Source organism: Ambystoma mexicanum, chromosome 4q (assembly GCF_040938575.1).
Source record: "Ambystoma mexicanum isolate Mex_15411 chromosome 4q, UKY_AmexF1_1, whole genome shotgun sequence".
NCBI classification, from domain to species: domain Eukaryota; kingdom Metazoa; phylum Chordata; class Amphibia; order Caudata; family Ambystomatidae; genus Ambystoma; species Ambystoma mexicanum.
Genome location: NC_090928.1, coordinates 1105912677 through 1105927776, shown reverse-complemented (window position 1 = coordinate 1105927776; position 15100 = coordinate 1105912677). Strand labels below are relative to the sequence as shown.

Sequence of the window (15100 nt, the reverse complement as noted above, 5' to 3'; positions counted from 1 at the left end):
AACCTTGTCTCGTGCCAAGTTCCAATTCAAAAGGTGCCGACCTTTGACCATTAGTTTTGACATCAGCCGTAGGCCTGGTATACAGTAGTTTAATCCATGAACAAAACTGAATTCCATAACCCATCCTCTCCAATACTTTAAACATAAATCGCCAGTCAACTCTATCGAATGCCTTTTCTGCATCAAGTAATAGGACAGCCGAGTCTTCCGGCAACTCTGACGCTTTCGTGATCGTACACAGCAATGTCCGCATGTTACTGGACGTCATCCTATTTTTGATTATTTTTGATGGGTGTGATGTCAGTGCCATTGAAATAAAAAGCCCACGGTTGGACTACTCATTACAAAGACAATCCTTGACGTTGATGTCTTCACTGACTACTTTTTTAAAAATACATTTATTTATTAGCATTTTTGTTCAGTGCTGGCCAGACCCAGAGGGTCTCAGAGAGCCTTGCAAGGTTCAAAGGTTGAAAAGGTGAGAGCATTGCCGTATCCCAGCTTGGAGAGAAGTAGTGCTTGGTCTCTGTTGCGAAAGACATCATGAGGAAGGATGTGTATGATCTTATGGAGATGTGGTTGTAGATTGCATGTGTTAGTGACCGCAGCTATGTGGTTTGTGAAGGAAAGGTGGGGGTCGATGGTGTAGTCAGGGGATTTTATAGGTGTGGTGTGGGGTATGTGGGGTTGTCAATATAATCCATGGCTTGTTATTTGATCCAGGGGTGAAGTTCGGGTTTTTGTCTGGGGGAAAGATGATGAGATGTTCTGTTTTAGAAGGGTAAAGGTTAAGGAAGTGAGTGGCCATCCAGGCGGAGATGGTGGAGAGACAGCTTTGGAGCATGTGGAGCTGTAAGCGGAGTGAGATTTGGAACTATATTTGTGTGTCACCTGTGTATTTGTGGAAATGGATGTTGTGTTTGATAAGGATCTGTCCAAGGTATTCAACATATATTTTGAAGATGAGTGGAGAAAGGAAGGAGCATTGCAGAAGCCTGATCTTTACTGGGGTGTGGTCAAATGGAAGCAAAGTGTGCTGTGTTACTAAGGAACGAGGTGAACCAGTTGAATACTGTGCCTGAGAGTTTCATCTTGCGGATAGGATGTTGAGTAGAATTGTGTGGTCAATGGTGTTGAAGGCTGAAGAGAGGTTGAGGAGTATGATTAGTGCTGTGTGTCCTTTGCCTATGAGGTTGTGGAGGTCATTGAGGATGTAAAGTCTCAGTGCTGTGCCCAATGACAAAGCCAGATTGGAAGGGATTGATTTGGTTGTTTCAGGTGATATGGTGTTGCAGAATGTTTGGGAACAGGTAGTGAGAGAGCAGAGGGGAGGGCTTGCCTGATGTGTATTTTGGAGTTGAAGTATTCCATGAGGTAGCTGCATATTGTAGTGGATGGGGGTGTGGAAGGTGTGGATGGTAGTTTGGACAATGTTAGTTTTCATGTATGATTGGTGGCACGTTGAAGTTATTGGAGATAATGGGGGGCTTTGGCATTGCATCAGGCTGTTTTCTATTTGGTGCAGCACTGTTTCACTGGGGTTCTGGGGGCGGGGCATGGGTTATTTTGCCAGACTCTTTTTAGGCGTCTGGCTTTCAGCTTAATAGAGAGAAGGTAGCTATTGAAGCATGGTAATGGTGGAGGCTGCAGGTTGTATTTCTATTTGAGTGGTGCAATTTAGCCAAGTGCCTGTGTTATGATGGTGTTGTATTGCTGTGGAGAATGGAGGGGTGTGCATGTGGGATGGAAGGGGGTGGTAGGAGTGGTGCTAAGGCTATGTCTGTAATGTTGTGGTTTTCACTGGTTGGAGGGCAATGGGAATGTGTGGCAGATGGGGCGATCTTGTGTAGTAGAGTGATTGTGGTCTGGCCATGACACCCATACTCGATTTCCCACAGAGATATGTTTTGTGCTTGAAATAAAGTCGGCCAGGGTGTTGCCAGCTGTGTGTGTGGGATAGGTGAGGAGTTGTGTGAGGTCATAGGGCTAGAGTGGAATTAGGAAACCCATTATTTTGAAGTTGCTGTCTCAATTGCAACTACCGAGGTTGCAACCGCTAAGATAGATATTGAGACAAAGGGAGCTGGGGTCGTCAATTGTGAAGTCAGTCTTGTCAGCATGGAAGTTGGGACTGTATTTTGTTGGTGGTAAATGAGGTGGAGATCCATAAGCACCCAAAGTGCCGGACACACTCCAGAGGATGGATAGAGGCTGATGGGACAGCCAGAAACACCCTACCTGCTTCCAATGGAGCTACAAATGAGAGATAAGGAAAGGGAGGTTGTATGGAGAATATACAGTGTTGTTGAAGTGGGATCCTGTATTAATGATTGAGTGAATGGGACAAGCAAGTCACTTATCCATAACTGCATATCCCACAGTTTTGAGGGATTCTCAGTGTTTTAAGGTATCATTAATGCAAGGAAATGAATCACAACGAGATATTGGACACAGTAGGTTCATTATTATGGACATCTAAACATATTCATTAGTCCACCTTTTCGGACAAGGCTATTTGCCGTAAGACCACTACTGTGGTTACGGGCCTAGTATAAATATTGATTAGCATAACTTAACGACGAGGGTTGCACTTTTTGTTGAATTGAGCTGTTTATGGCTCATCCACCCATGGAATTGTTGGGATTGAGCTGTAACCATTGGAAACCTATACAATCCGGGATCCATGGTAACCAATAGGTAAAAACATCATCTTTGGGCCTTGGTGCAGTGGACTGAAGTTCTTTTTATGTCATTTCTGCTTTGTACATCGCCTTATTGCAAACATAGTTGCTTCAAAGTGCAAGGATAGGGAAGGTGGGTAAGAGATACGAACAGTGGTGGGGAGAAATATGGTGGAGGGGTGCAATTTTCATCCACAGGACCTGGGGAGCACATTCCTGATATACACATGAGAATAAATCACAGACGGGGGGAAAACACGAAAGGGAGGACACCAAAGCATAATGTCCACGGTCTTGGTGTGAGTCATGCTGAAGGAATAACTGACGAGAAACTATTGACTCCCGGCCTTTTTGGGAGGAATACGTGCAGCTTTATTGTCAAGAGAGGGAGAGGGAATTGGAATAGGATGGCCTCAGAATGTATCAGGGGCAGAAGGTAAGTGTGCAGGCTCCATTTGGCATGGGGAGGATTCTAGTGTCAGTGCATCAATACTGGAACGTGTCAGTAAGGGAGGTGGGTGTTTTTGTGAACGACTGTTGGAACATGCAATGCATCCCAATTAACACACTGTTGCAATCATTATATCTACCCACTGTGACTGGGAGCATTTTTATGTGCCCCCAATTGGCATTCTATACCAATACCAGCGATGATAGACTGCATTCCGAGCATTTTAATTGACTGAGAGGTCTATATATTGACTCCATATGCTAATTCAATTTTCTACCTAACTAAACTCTATTTCACTTTTGCTCCTCTGTCTGAACATAACCCTTTAAGTGCCAAGGATGAGTATACTCTTCCTGTTTGCATAGACTTGCATAATAGCCTGGCAGTTAATAATCGACCTCTCCCTTAACATAATCCTTGCTCACCTTCAATTAAATCCTAATGATGTCCTTACCTCTCCCTCAACTACCCTAGCCAGTGCCAGCCTCCGCCTGCAAGACTGAACACACATTCAACCATGTTTGCTCTCTCCAATCTGCAAGTCTGCACTCACTCCAACCACAGCACCATGACCTGGAAGTTCCCGAGAGTTTTATCAACTGTGGCAAATCTGTTTGGTTGAATCATTAGAAATCGGGCGATTCAGAGTTCATCCAAATACATTTTCTCAGGCTTATCCAGACCAAGAACCTGTCCTATCTAATGTCCAAGATGTCTGTTTTCCTGTTGCTTCTTTTGGGACTTTATTGTTGTGTAACAGATAATTTGTTAGCCTCTTTACTGAAAGTACCTCGCTAAATAATATTGCAGGTCAATAATATCCCATCCTAACACCCACCTGAGTGAAATCTGTATTACACGGAATCTCAATAAAAACAATTCTGCCTACATAGGAACAAGGGCAGGTGCAAAATATAAGATATAAATAAGCATACGATTCAGAAAACTTAACTTTATAAGTTCACTGAAATGTACTAAATTCAGTATATTTAGAGTGCATTGAAATTACATAGGTTAAGGGCTAAATCGTTGTGCACGAAAACAGTATTGTAAAATATGCATTTTCTTAAATGTAGGTCTTAGTTGCCAATGCCTTGGGAGTGCCATCAAGTCGAATTTTGGTTCGAGTGAAGAGACTTGGAGGAGGATTTGGAGGAAAAGAATCGAGAACTACTGTTGTGTCAACGGCTGTTGCTGTAGCTGCACACAAGTAGGTTTTTCAACCAAACAAATGTCCTTCAATGTTGCAGCCAAAACAGCATCCCATCACCCGCGTCAAAGTTAATGACTTTGCCATCCTCGTGAACTGGTATCTCTCTGTGTAACCATCCTGATTGTCCCCTCGTAAGGGTATTGTTATCAGTCACTAACTGACTCACCCAAGAAGTAGTACTAATATCTGTGCAAAACACCTCAGGGATCCAGGCTTAAGAGCTGTCATCTCATCCTAAAATCACAAGCAGGTGGGATCCTTTATGGTGAGATCCACTTCTAACAGTATTCTTTCTCCAATTCCTTAGAAAAATCAAACCTTGATGTAAGATTGCCTGATCAGAAAGAAAGACTCATTCATTCACTGGCGAGATTAATACACAGTGGCGGGATTCTATAAGCAATTCTGAGATATGCTGACTGTGCTAGATATATTCTGCAAACAAAAAAAACCAAGATGGCCTGCCTTGATGGAAGCTAACCCCAGACTCAGAATCCTCTCTGGGAAAATCCATCCCTGCAGCACATTTTAAAAGATCAGATTACTTAACCTTTCTCTAGTATAGCAAATACTTGGATCATTGATCCCACCAACTTTTTGCAAATTCAAGAGTAAAATATGTTTTCATTAAATTTGTCTTATATCAAAATTATAATATCTGTCTCATTATTTTCAAAATAAAATCTCATAGCCGACATGTGTTTCGAGCTGTGGTAGTGTGGTGATGTTAAAGCTCTGTAACTCCAACCTTCTATATTATATGTTGTATGTAATATGTCATACCTCCACTCTAAACCATCTAAAATGCTAGTCCATATGGACAGCACAGAGGTTCCATAAAGGTGGTAGAGGTCTCATACACAACATACAATTATAGATGGCAAGCATTAAAATACGGGGTGCGTTTTCCCGTCAGGATTCCAAGCGATATCATTGCCCATTTCAGCTTTGTTCTTGTTGTCGTTCAGATTTCACTCATTACTCCTCAGCGGAATATGATAGCTATACATCTACAGTTCTAAATATCATGCATCATTCTGCGTTTTGACTGGTCCCATCGGTAGCAGGGTTGAAAGATCTGATGGGCTCTAGTCTCTTTCCCAATTAACAAATTCCCACTATTTGCACTTATGGAGAACAGGCGGTCACAACATACAGACCTGATATTTTCTATAGTTTTTTCAATAGCTATTTAATGACGCGTGAGTGCCACACTCACAGCCCCATCAGCCTCTATGAAGCAATGGTCTGCCGGACTCACTTCACCCCAAGCCCTGTCCCACCAACCTTCCCAGAGGCTAAGGGCTGTCAAACCAACCTTCCCAGAGTCTAAGGACTGATTCCACCAACCTTCCCAGAGGCTAAGGGCTGTCCCACCAACCTTGCCAGAGGCTAAGGTATGTCCCACCAACCTTCCCAGAGGCTAGGAGCTGTCCCACCAACCTTCCCAGAGGCTAAGGTATGTCCCACCAACCTTCCCAGAGGCTAGGAGCTGTCCCACCAACCTTCCCAGAGGCTAAGGGCTGATTCCACCAACCTTCCCAGAGGCTAAGGTATGTCCCACCAACCTTCCCAGAAGCTAGGAGCTGTCCCACCAACCTTCCCAGAGGCTAAGGGATGTTTCCACCAACCTTCCCAGAGGCTAAGGTATGTCCCACCAACCTTTCCAGAGGATAGGAGCTGTCCCACCAACCTTCCCAGAGGCTAAGAGCTGTCCCACAAACCTTCCCAGAGGCTAAGGGCTGATTCCACCAACCTTCCCAGAGGCTAAGAGCTGTCCCACAAACCTTCCCAGAGGCTAAGGGCTGATTCCACCAACCTTCCCAGAGGCTAAGGGCTGATTCCACCAACCTTCCCAGAGGCTAAGGGCTGATTCCACCAACTTTCCCAGAGCCTAGGGTCTGTCCCACCAACCTTCCCAGAGGCTAAGAGCTGTCCCACAAACCTTCCCAGAGGCTAAGGGCTGATTCCACCAACCTTCCCAGAGGCTAAGAGCTGTCCCACAAACCTTCCCAGAGGCTAAGGGCTGATTCCACCAACCTTCCCAGAGGCTAAGGGCTGATTCCACCAACCTTCCCAGAGGCTAAGGGCTGATTCCACCAACTTTCCCAGAGCCTAGGGTCTGTCCCACCAACCTTCCCAGAGGCTTGTCAGTGCTACTATTCCATGCTAGTCTCTGCCCTTTTCTGTATCTGATGTAGAGAAACATACCAGCCTTTTAGATAGTGGAAATGTGACCAACAGCCTGATATATTTAAATGCTTATTTCTAACACGTGACTGACTGTTTCCTATCCCGAGCATAAATGTATAATAGATTGGGCAAGCTGGACGACAGGCTCTGCCCAAAACCTTCCAGCCTTCAATAGGTTTGCACATGCCATGACTGCCTCTACACCATTCCTTTCTAAAAACAGCCTGCACTTCATTGGGTCAGCAATTATAGTTGTGCTTACAAACAAGGTTGTGTGTGTGTGCAGGGGTATCTGTTTATGTGCCACTCTGCATGACTGCAGTTATGTGTTGTGTGTATTTCTGACTATTTAAAGTACATGTTGAAGGATGCATATATATGTGTGTATGGAACTGTGTATCAAAAACTGTCACAGACGCACACTGTAACTTACTAATAATTCATATGTAAATTGTATCTCCTGCAAGTTTGTCAACCACGCCTGGGAGTGAGCACCACAAACAATCTAACAGCCACCACTTTATAGTATGATATGATATTATAAGATATGATAAGTCATTTATAACGCGCCTGTACACATGTGTTTCTAGGCGCAACAAGACAAGGTAGGGAAGACAGAGGGAGGACATGACAAACAATCTTACTACGCCTTGTGTCATTCAGATCATGCAAGTGCGAGATCGAGAAGTGCAACGGGCTCGCAGTCCTGTTCTGGATAGGTTGCAGAGGGCGGAGAGTAGAAGAAGGCAGATTGAGAAAGAGGCTGTTGCATTAGACCACCCTAGAGAGAACCAGGGCTCTGGAGACAGTGAGTTTCTGGGGGAACTTGAAAAAGGGAAGAGTCCGTTTGAGGAGGTGCAGCTGGTAGTTGGACTTCTTAGCGACGTCCGAGGTGTGAGGAGACAAATCGAGAGAGGAGTCGAAGATGACACCAAGATTTGTTTGCCTCGCAGGAAGACAAGGTCTACAGAAGTTGTATTATTTATATGTGGTATTCTTAATATTGTTGGTCCCCTGGAGCTGATTATCAAAGCCCTGTGAGTTACCTGCCGCACCACCACATGCTGACCAGATGCATCCCTGGTCATCTGGGTCTGGATTAACAAACCCCTTGCGTGCATATGCCACAGCACCACATACTGCACCAGGTGCACCACTAGGCTTTTTCCACTTTATTTAATGCAGAATTCGGAAATGCTGCAGCAGGTTAAAACTGAGCAGCTCGGTCACCCACAGCTCTGTTTTTATTGTTGTCAATGCAGCCATGCTGAAATTAACATGGTGTAATGAGCAGGCAGTGTCACTGTTTTGCTCGGGTGCACTGAGCATCATTTAGAAGGGGGAGGCGTGTGGGATTTCAGTCTGCAAGTAAGCCCACCTCTGGGAGGGGCTCCCACGTCAAATCCATCCCTGGCACATTCCTTCCTTCCTCCTGATTGACAACCTAATGTCATCTTGGGGGTGTGCTATGCATGTGTACCACCTTCCGGGTGACCCACCTGAAGCGCGCACTCCGAGGACCTGATTGCCCACGCTCATTTATGATAATACAAATCGTGTGCATGGGTAATGGTGCATAACACTAGTAAACTGGTGCCTCCCATCCCCCACCATCAAAAATGCATACCCGCAACAGTCAAGTCCACGCTGTCAATATTCCAGACAAAGCTTTATGAACATAAGTTCTGTTATACCATTGTAGGCACCTTCCAGTTAAAACAAGACAATCTGATGGCTACTCAGGGACAAGCATTTATTAAGGCGGCCTCTGAAAGTCATGCATATTTAGCTGTGATTTACAAGGGCATTCATACTGCGCACATTGCCACTGTGGAGGCGTCCCAGTGCTGAGGCTTGTCTGAGTGGACATTATGTATTGTGTCAACGTCAGGATGTTCAGAACTTGGTCTGTGGTTGGAAGATGTCAAGGTGGCTTGAGAGGGAGTTGGAGAAATGATGGAACTGGAAGTAAACAGTATCACGCAGGTAGGGACAGGCAGTGAGGTGGGGTCGGTGTGTGTTTGTTGTAGTTTGGGTGTGTGTGAATTTGACTTCTGCAGATCTAGCAAGAGAAAGTGCAAATAATTAGTGGTGCAGGGCCAATAAGGCGATATCATTAGGGGTGTATTCCAGCTGGCAGATGTGATACTACCAATAGTTGGTGGTCTCAACTAATATAGAACTAATATAGAACTAATGCCCCCCTACAAGTGGAAAAACTAATTTTCCTCTATCTTCTCATTGATTTGGTAAATAATAGCTTGGTGATCTGAATTGGCAGTCACCCAATATGACAACTCATTCCATTCCTCCTTGGATATGATACTGTTAATCTAATATGGGTTCTTCATTCACATTCTGATACAGCCTTCAGTTTATCTGCATGAAACAATTACACATTTCTTGTTCCTGCACCTTACAAGCTAAATTGTTCTGTTTTAGGACTGGCCGGCCAGTGCGCTGCATCCTGGATCGAGATGAAGACATGCTAATTACTGGAGGACGGCATCCATTCCTTGGCCGATATAAGGTGCAGAATTAACACATATTCAATATGGTATATATCGACAAAATACAAAGTGGCGATCTTCACTACAGCACCGTGGGAATCTTTGCTTGAATGTCTAAGCTACACTGACACGTGACGTGATCAAACTCTATCGTCATTCATTTGCTTTTGTGGCCTCTGGATACATTTCTCTTAAGTGCATGCCAATGGCACTTGATGAAGATCATACAGTGCTGTCAACCATTTGCAGTGGCATTCTAGCATTGAGGGGTGAGAGTTACCTTTCTATGGTAGCCTTGACAAAGGAAACACCGTCTAAATGAGGAAGATTGCATTTTACACAATTACATTAAGGAGGCTAAGGTTACTGTTGGCCTGGGGATGAGTTGTTATCTTGTGGCTACATTGTTTGTGTTGATTTAGGTGACCTATCCTCCCATTACAGAGGTATAATGGCTGATAATTGAGCACGTGGGTTAAATAGAGGCAAATGTTATCATAAGTATCAGTGCACACACACCAACAGCCTCCATCAGTAAAGGGATAGGATTGGGGGTTTCACCAGGTGATAATTGAGAACATCTGGTGAAGAAGAAATACTATAGGTGATTATTGTGGTTTTAAGCACCCGTTCCAGGGTCTGGAACGGGTGTTAATGATCTGGCGGCCTAAGTTAAAAGTCCTCGCTTCGCTCCGGCTTTTAACTTGGGCCGCCGGGCCATTAACACTCATTCCATCGCATGGAACGTTTGCTTAACGTCATTACCACTCCGGGTTACCAAAGCAGTAAGCCGGGGTGCTAAAAAAGAAAAGAAAGAAATAAAAGGATTTCATTCATTGAACACGACGCACAAGGCGGAAACTTAAGATGCAGAGCAGAAACCACAATCCTGGTACATAGATTATATCACTATGAGATAAGGGAAGTATCTTAACTGTATGGATACTCCCGTCCCCTGCATGCTGTCACTGCCTAGAAAGGCCAAATATACACATCATGGTATGATATAGTCAAAAACAATATGTGTGTCCATATAAACAGATTGTGTAACATGAAGTGAACAATTTCAAAAGGAATTATACAAAATAGTAAATATCTCAAAATAAAGTGTTCATTCCTTTTCCTCTTCATCCAAGGATTCTCTTTCTTAAACTGATATAAAAATATTGCCCAACGCATTTTGGGACACACGCATGCCTTCTTCAGGAGCAAACAGATTAAAAATCTGCAAGTGTAATCCAAAACACGTAAATAAAAAACTGATCACATCTGAATTTACCTCATGACTGCAAAGATCAGAGACGCAACAGAGTTTCACATTATGGCCCTTATTCACAGAGCGTTTTCTAATGGGGTTTCGCCATTATAAAACGCTTCTGTGAATAAGGTCCTAGATCTAGATGGTTCATCATTACAGATGGTCTGCTTGTTTTTCTACTACATTTGGTTACAACAGCCAAATCCTTCTGTTTCCCGGACAGCATGGCCGGGCTAACTCATCTCCAGCCGCTCGCCTCAACCTGCCCTAACATTCAGAGTTATGACGATTCCTGGCATGGACTGCAAACCTGGAATAACTCTCTCCTGACTCCAAGACAACATGGCATTTGTGCATCACCCCAACTCAAAGCAACCACGACTGGCACTGAACCTAGGAATACCCAGTTGGAGATGCGGCTTTTGGCCCACTCAACATCTCCTATCCTCATCCATAACCCTGTTTCTGACCAGAAACATCACAATCATAATGTCCTCCTTATCGCCAATTGTTTTAATTCGATAATCTTGGTGTGATTGTATGCTGGACATACACGCATGTACGTCCATAAATAATAATGGAAGAAAAAGAAGAATGCATAAAACATGAGGATGATAGATTATTTCCCTTTCATATTCTATCTGCCTTCAGAGAGACCCCAAAGAGAAAACATACACAACTTGGGTGAACGTGGCTGCTAGACTTGGCTAACCATGAACATGCGCTTGTCTGGGCACAATTCTCCTACCCTCCCCGGACGTGTTTGAGGTTCACTGATTTATACAATATGGAGACAACAATCAATATGTCACATTTTCTGGAGACAACAATCAACATGTCACATTTAGAGAATCTGCCACTGCCTTCTCTGTGTTCAAATATACTAGAACTTGACACAGTGAAAGACTCCACAGAAGATTAACAGAATTATTCTTGAACTGGATACATCTAGCACGGGTCCAGTGTGGCAGTTCCTATAGTTGTATCAGTCTTTTCTTTGCAGACAGGCACATGAAAAGAAACGATCTTCATGATAACACTTCTAGGCTCCGATACGCCTAGGCAATGTGCATAGCAAAGAAATCAGTGTTTGACTGAACTGAGAGCACTGATTAAATTCAAAAGTACTAAATGTCTGGTCCATTACAGTGGGGTTTAGTGTGAGGTGGGCACTGGACATACAGTTGATGACAATTTAGAAATTGAAGATATATATATATATATATATATATATATATATATATATATATATATATATATATATATATATATATATATATGTACTTTAAATTACTTAGTTTGATTATAAAGTTTTTCATTTTTCAAAGGGGTAGTGAGAAGAAGGAGGTAGTGAGAAACTCGGGGAGTAATTTTGTCAGTATAAGTGTTTGGCAAGTTCAAGGATCTTTTGAAGGAAGAGAGCAATTGTGTAGATGTGTTTACTGTTTTGTCCGTTTAATATGGCAGTCCATCTTTTATCGGGCTCCATTTGTTGCAATGAGATTTTGAAAAAAGCTCCAAATTGCTCCCGTTGTGTGGAGAGTAGCGGGCATTCCATCACAAGATGATATAGAGTCTCAGGTATACTTTGGTCTTTGCAGAAACGGCAGTGTTGGTCTGTGAAGGGTATCAGTCTAGCTATGGGCAGATTGGATCTTGTTGGTATTTTTGATGCCTGGAAACATTTCCATATGTTTGGGTAGTTCATGTATTACTCGGATGTCTGTAGTACAATGAAGATCCTGTTGGTAGGTACTTTTGATTTTGATCGTCTTTATCCAGTCATTATGAATAAATTTGACTTTGGCGTGTTGAGGTCGGAGAGTTAGAAGTTCCTCTGATATGTCTTCATTTGCCATTTCTTGCTTGATTTTCTGCTTCCAGTCTTGGAGGATTGTGTTGTTAAAGGTGTTCAGTTGGTACCTTAGAATGTGTATGGCTGGAGTTTTCTGGTCAGATAGTATTTTTCTGAAGATTTCCAGTCGTTTCCAACGTACAATCGAGTCTAACGATTGTGTTGCAATCTCATGTCTGATTCTTTGTATGGGATACAATGGGGGAAGGTGCAGAATTTTCCGCCAGAATATAGCTTTGTATTTTGTCCATTTTACAGAGCTTGTGTTGATCATAGCCTCTGTGCCATAGGTGATGGATGGTATAAATTTGTGTCTATAGTAGGCGATGGTGGGCTTATAGGAGAATTTTCCATATTTACGATGTAGGATGCATCCTTGCCTGGCTAGTGTCTGTGATTTCTGTCCAATTTTCTTAAGCCATTGGGTTTCAGCTTTGGAAGAGGTTGTATAAGGTTGCTGCGAGTGGGCAGCCTTGTTTCAAGCCGTTTGCTGTGTCAATGGTTGCTGTAGTTGCACCTGCTTTTGAAAGTCTGATCCTGATCGATGTTTTGGAGTTTAGTATTTTGATTGGTTCGATGATGTTTGTTGGACATTTCCATGCCTTCAATTTCTTCCATAGTTTTTCCTTTAATATGGCATCAAAAGCCATATGTAAATCAATAAAGGCCGCATAAACTGTGGCTTGGTTTTTGATGGCCTCATTTTTGATTAAATTTGTCAGTAGCAGATTGACGTTGGTTCCAACATTTCGAGTGAATCCAGTTTGTCTGGCTGAGAATCTGTTGGAGTGTGTTGCCCAAGTGGTTAGATGATTCAAAAGAATTGATGCAAAGAGTTTGCCAAGGGGGTCGAGCAGAGCGATGGGCTGGAAATTTGCTGGGTCATCTCGAGATCCTTGCTTGTGTATGGGAACTATTGTTGCAGTCCGCCATGAATTTGGGTTCTGATTTAGAGAGTTAATCAGGAATAGAAGATTGCACATGAACGTTGCCCAGGTTGGGGGATCTTGTTTGATATCTCCGTTTCAGGTTCCATCGGGACCGGAGCTCTTGAGGCATTGAGTTTTTTGATCATGTTCATAAAGTCATCATGGTCTGCTTTTACTTTCCACTTTTTTGTTTTACAAGGCGTTGTAACAGGTTGATCTGAGGCTCAGGCTTTGTAGATCTCGGAGAAGTGGAGGGTCAATTTTTCTTGTGTTACATTTGCAGTGAGTTTGTGTTGGTTTTGTGAGTTATTGTTTAGTAGGTTCCACAGCTCTCGTGTATTGTGAGATTTGTGTGTGTTCATGCTGTGTTTGGCATCCTGCTGTAGGAGAATTTGTTGGTGAGATTTTCTCCAATTCGAATTGGTTTGTTTTGTTTTCTTTGCTTTTGCCACATTTTCTGCAGTTTTGATCTTACTCAGTTGTCGTAATGTCTTTCGTAGGAGTTTTTTTTTCTCTGCCAGTTCTTCGTTGTATGCATGAGAATGTTGTTTCAGGGTGGGCTGCGATTTTGGTTTTTGAAAAGGAATCAGGATCCATTGGTAGTTGATCTTGTCTGAGGCTTTCAGAGCAGAACTTTGAAAGACGTTTGGGAGAGTGTGGATTACTCATTGAGGTAGTCTTAGTCTTGTTTTAGTACTAGTCAGTTCCAAAGGTATTTGTGGTTGTGTTGGCAGTTGTCGGGGTAGTCGGCATCCCTGTATGACCAAGCGGTTGTGATCCCTGTTATCAGAGAGCAGCGTTTGTACTTTTGATATCGATGCATGCAGTTGTTCTGATAGGATAATGAAGTCGATTATAGCACTTGAGTTTCCTCTTGACTAGGTCAGTATGATTTTGCTTGCCTCATCAGTTGCGTGATCCAATTGAAGATATTTAAGGTAGATTTCTGCATCATCTGTGTATTGGGGATGTGGATGTTGTGTCTGGTGTGGTTGCTGGCAAGGAGTTCTCTTCTGGGTTCTGTGACTCCACATGTGATGGATACGGTATTACCCAAATTGGTCGTTTACTTACAATTGTTCGAATGAACAATTGACCGAATTTAAAGGGTCACAATTGACCTTTTCACAATTGACCGAATATATATATATATATATATATATATATATATATATATATATATATATATATATCGGTTTGGTATTGGTAATATACATATATATATATATATATGTATATGGGTTTTGGGGGGTTGGCGTTGGGTGGGGGGTTGTGGGGGGTTTCCCCCCACATATATGGTACAATTGACCTTCACAATTCGGTCAATTGTGAAAAGGTCAATTGTCATTCGAGCAGTTGTAAAACGATCAATTCGTATACAACCATATATACACGTGGTGATGTGGATGAATCCATATAAGGCCCCCGAACCCCCGGCACGGAGGTTATTGCTATTAGTATCCCGGCCTGTTGAACTGGGGTACTAAAAGCTTGTTTCTTCCTTTGCGAAACGCTCCAGCATTTCGGAAAGGAAGAGAAAAAAAAATGGTCGCCGGGAATGGAAAATGAAGTCCGTTTTCCCTTTCCATGGCATCCTTTGAAAATCATTTTAATAAATAAACAAATAAAGTGCCCGCCATGGAAAGGAAGAAGAGAAGGGACTATGTGTAGTCCCTTCTTCCTTTCCATGGCAGCCTGCAGATCGGAAGCAGATGCGCTGGAGACAGAGGGTTTCCTGCGCGTCCGCTCTCGAAGAGGAGCAAAAAAGCAGGTATTTGGAGGGATGGAGGAAGGGAAATCTGTGGAAGGGGGTGAGGAGGGGTGAGGTGGGGGAGATGGAGGGGGATCAGAGTATTTACCTGAATCCCCAGCGGGGGAAGATGGCAGCCTCCAGCCATGAGTAGGCACAGAGCGAGGGGGATTACAATGTGGCTGCGCTGTCTGTGCACAGCGTGACTATATGGACACATGAAATTACCAGAGCCAATCCGCTCCCAGCACCAATGGAGA

General features: G+C 43.3%; 1 protein-coding gene across 1 annotated transcript in view; it reads left to right on the top strand.

Annotated features, from left to right (window-relative positions):
• LOC138468215 (xanthine dehydrogenase/oxidase-like) overlaps window positions 1–15100 on the top strand; it is a 551126-nt gene that overhangs the window by 349887 nt on the left and 186139 nt on the right. The window contains exons 22-23 of the mRNA XM_069608675.1: window positions 4209–4342; window positions 8981–9068. Coding sequence (XP_069464776.1) covers window positions 4209–4342; window positions 8981–9068 — 222 coding nt within the window. The remainder of the gene's footprint in view (window positions 1–4208; window positions 4343–8980; window positions 9069–15100) is intronic.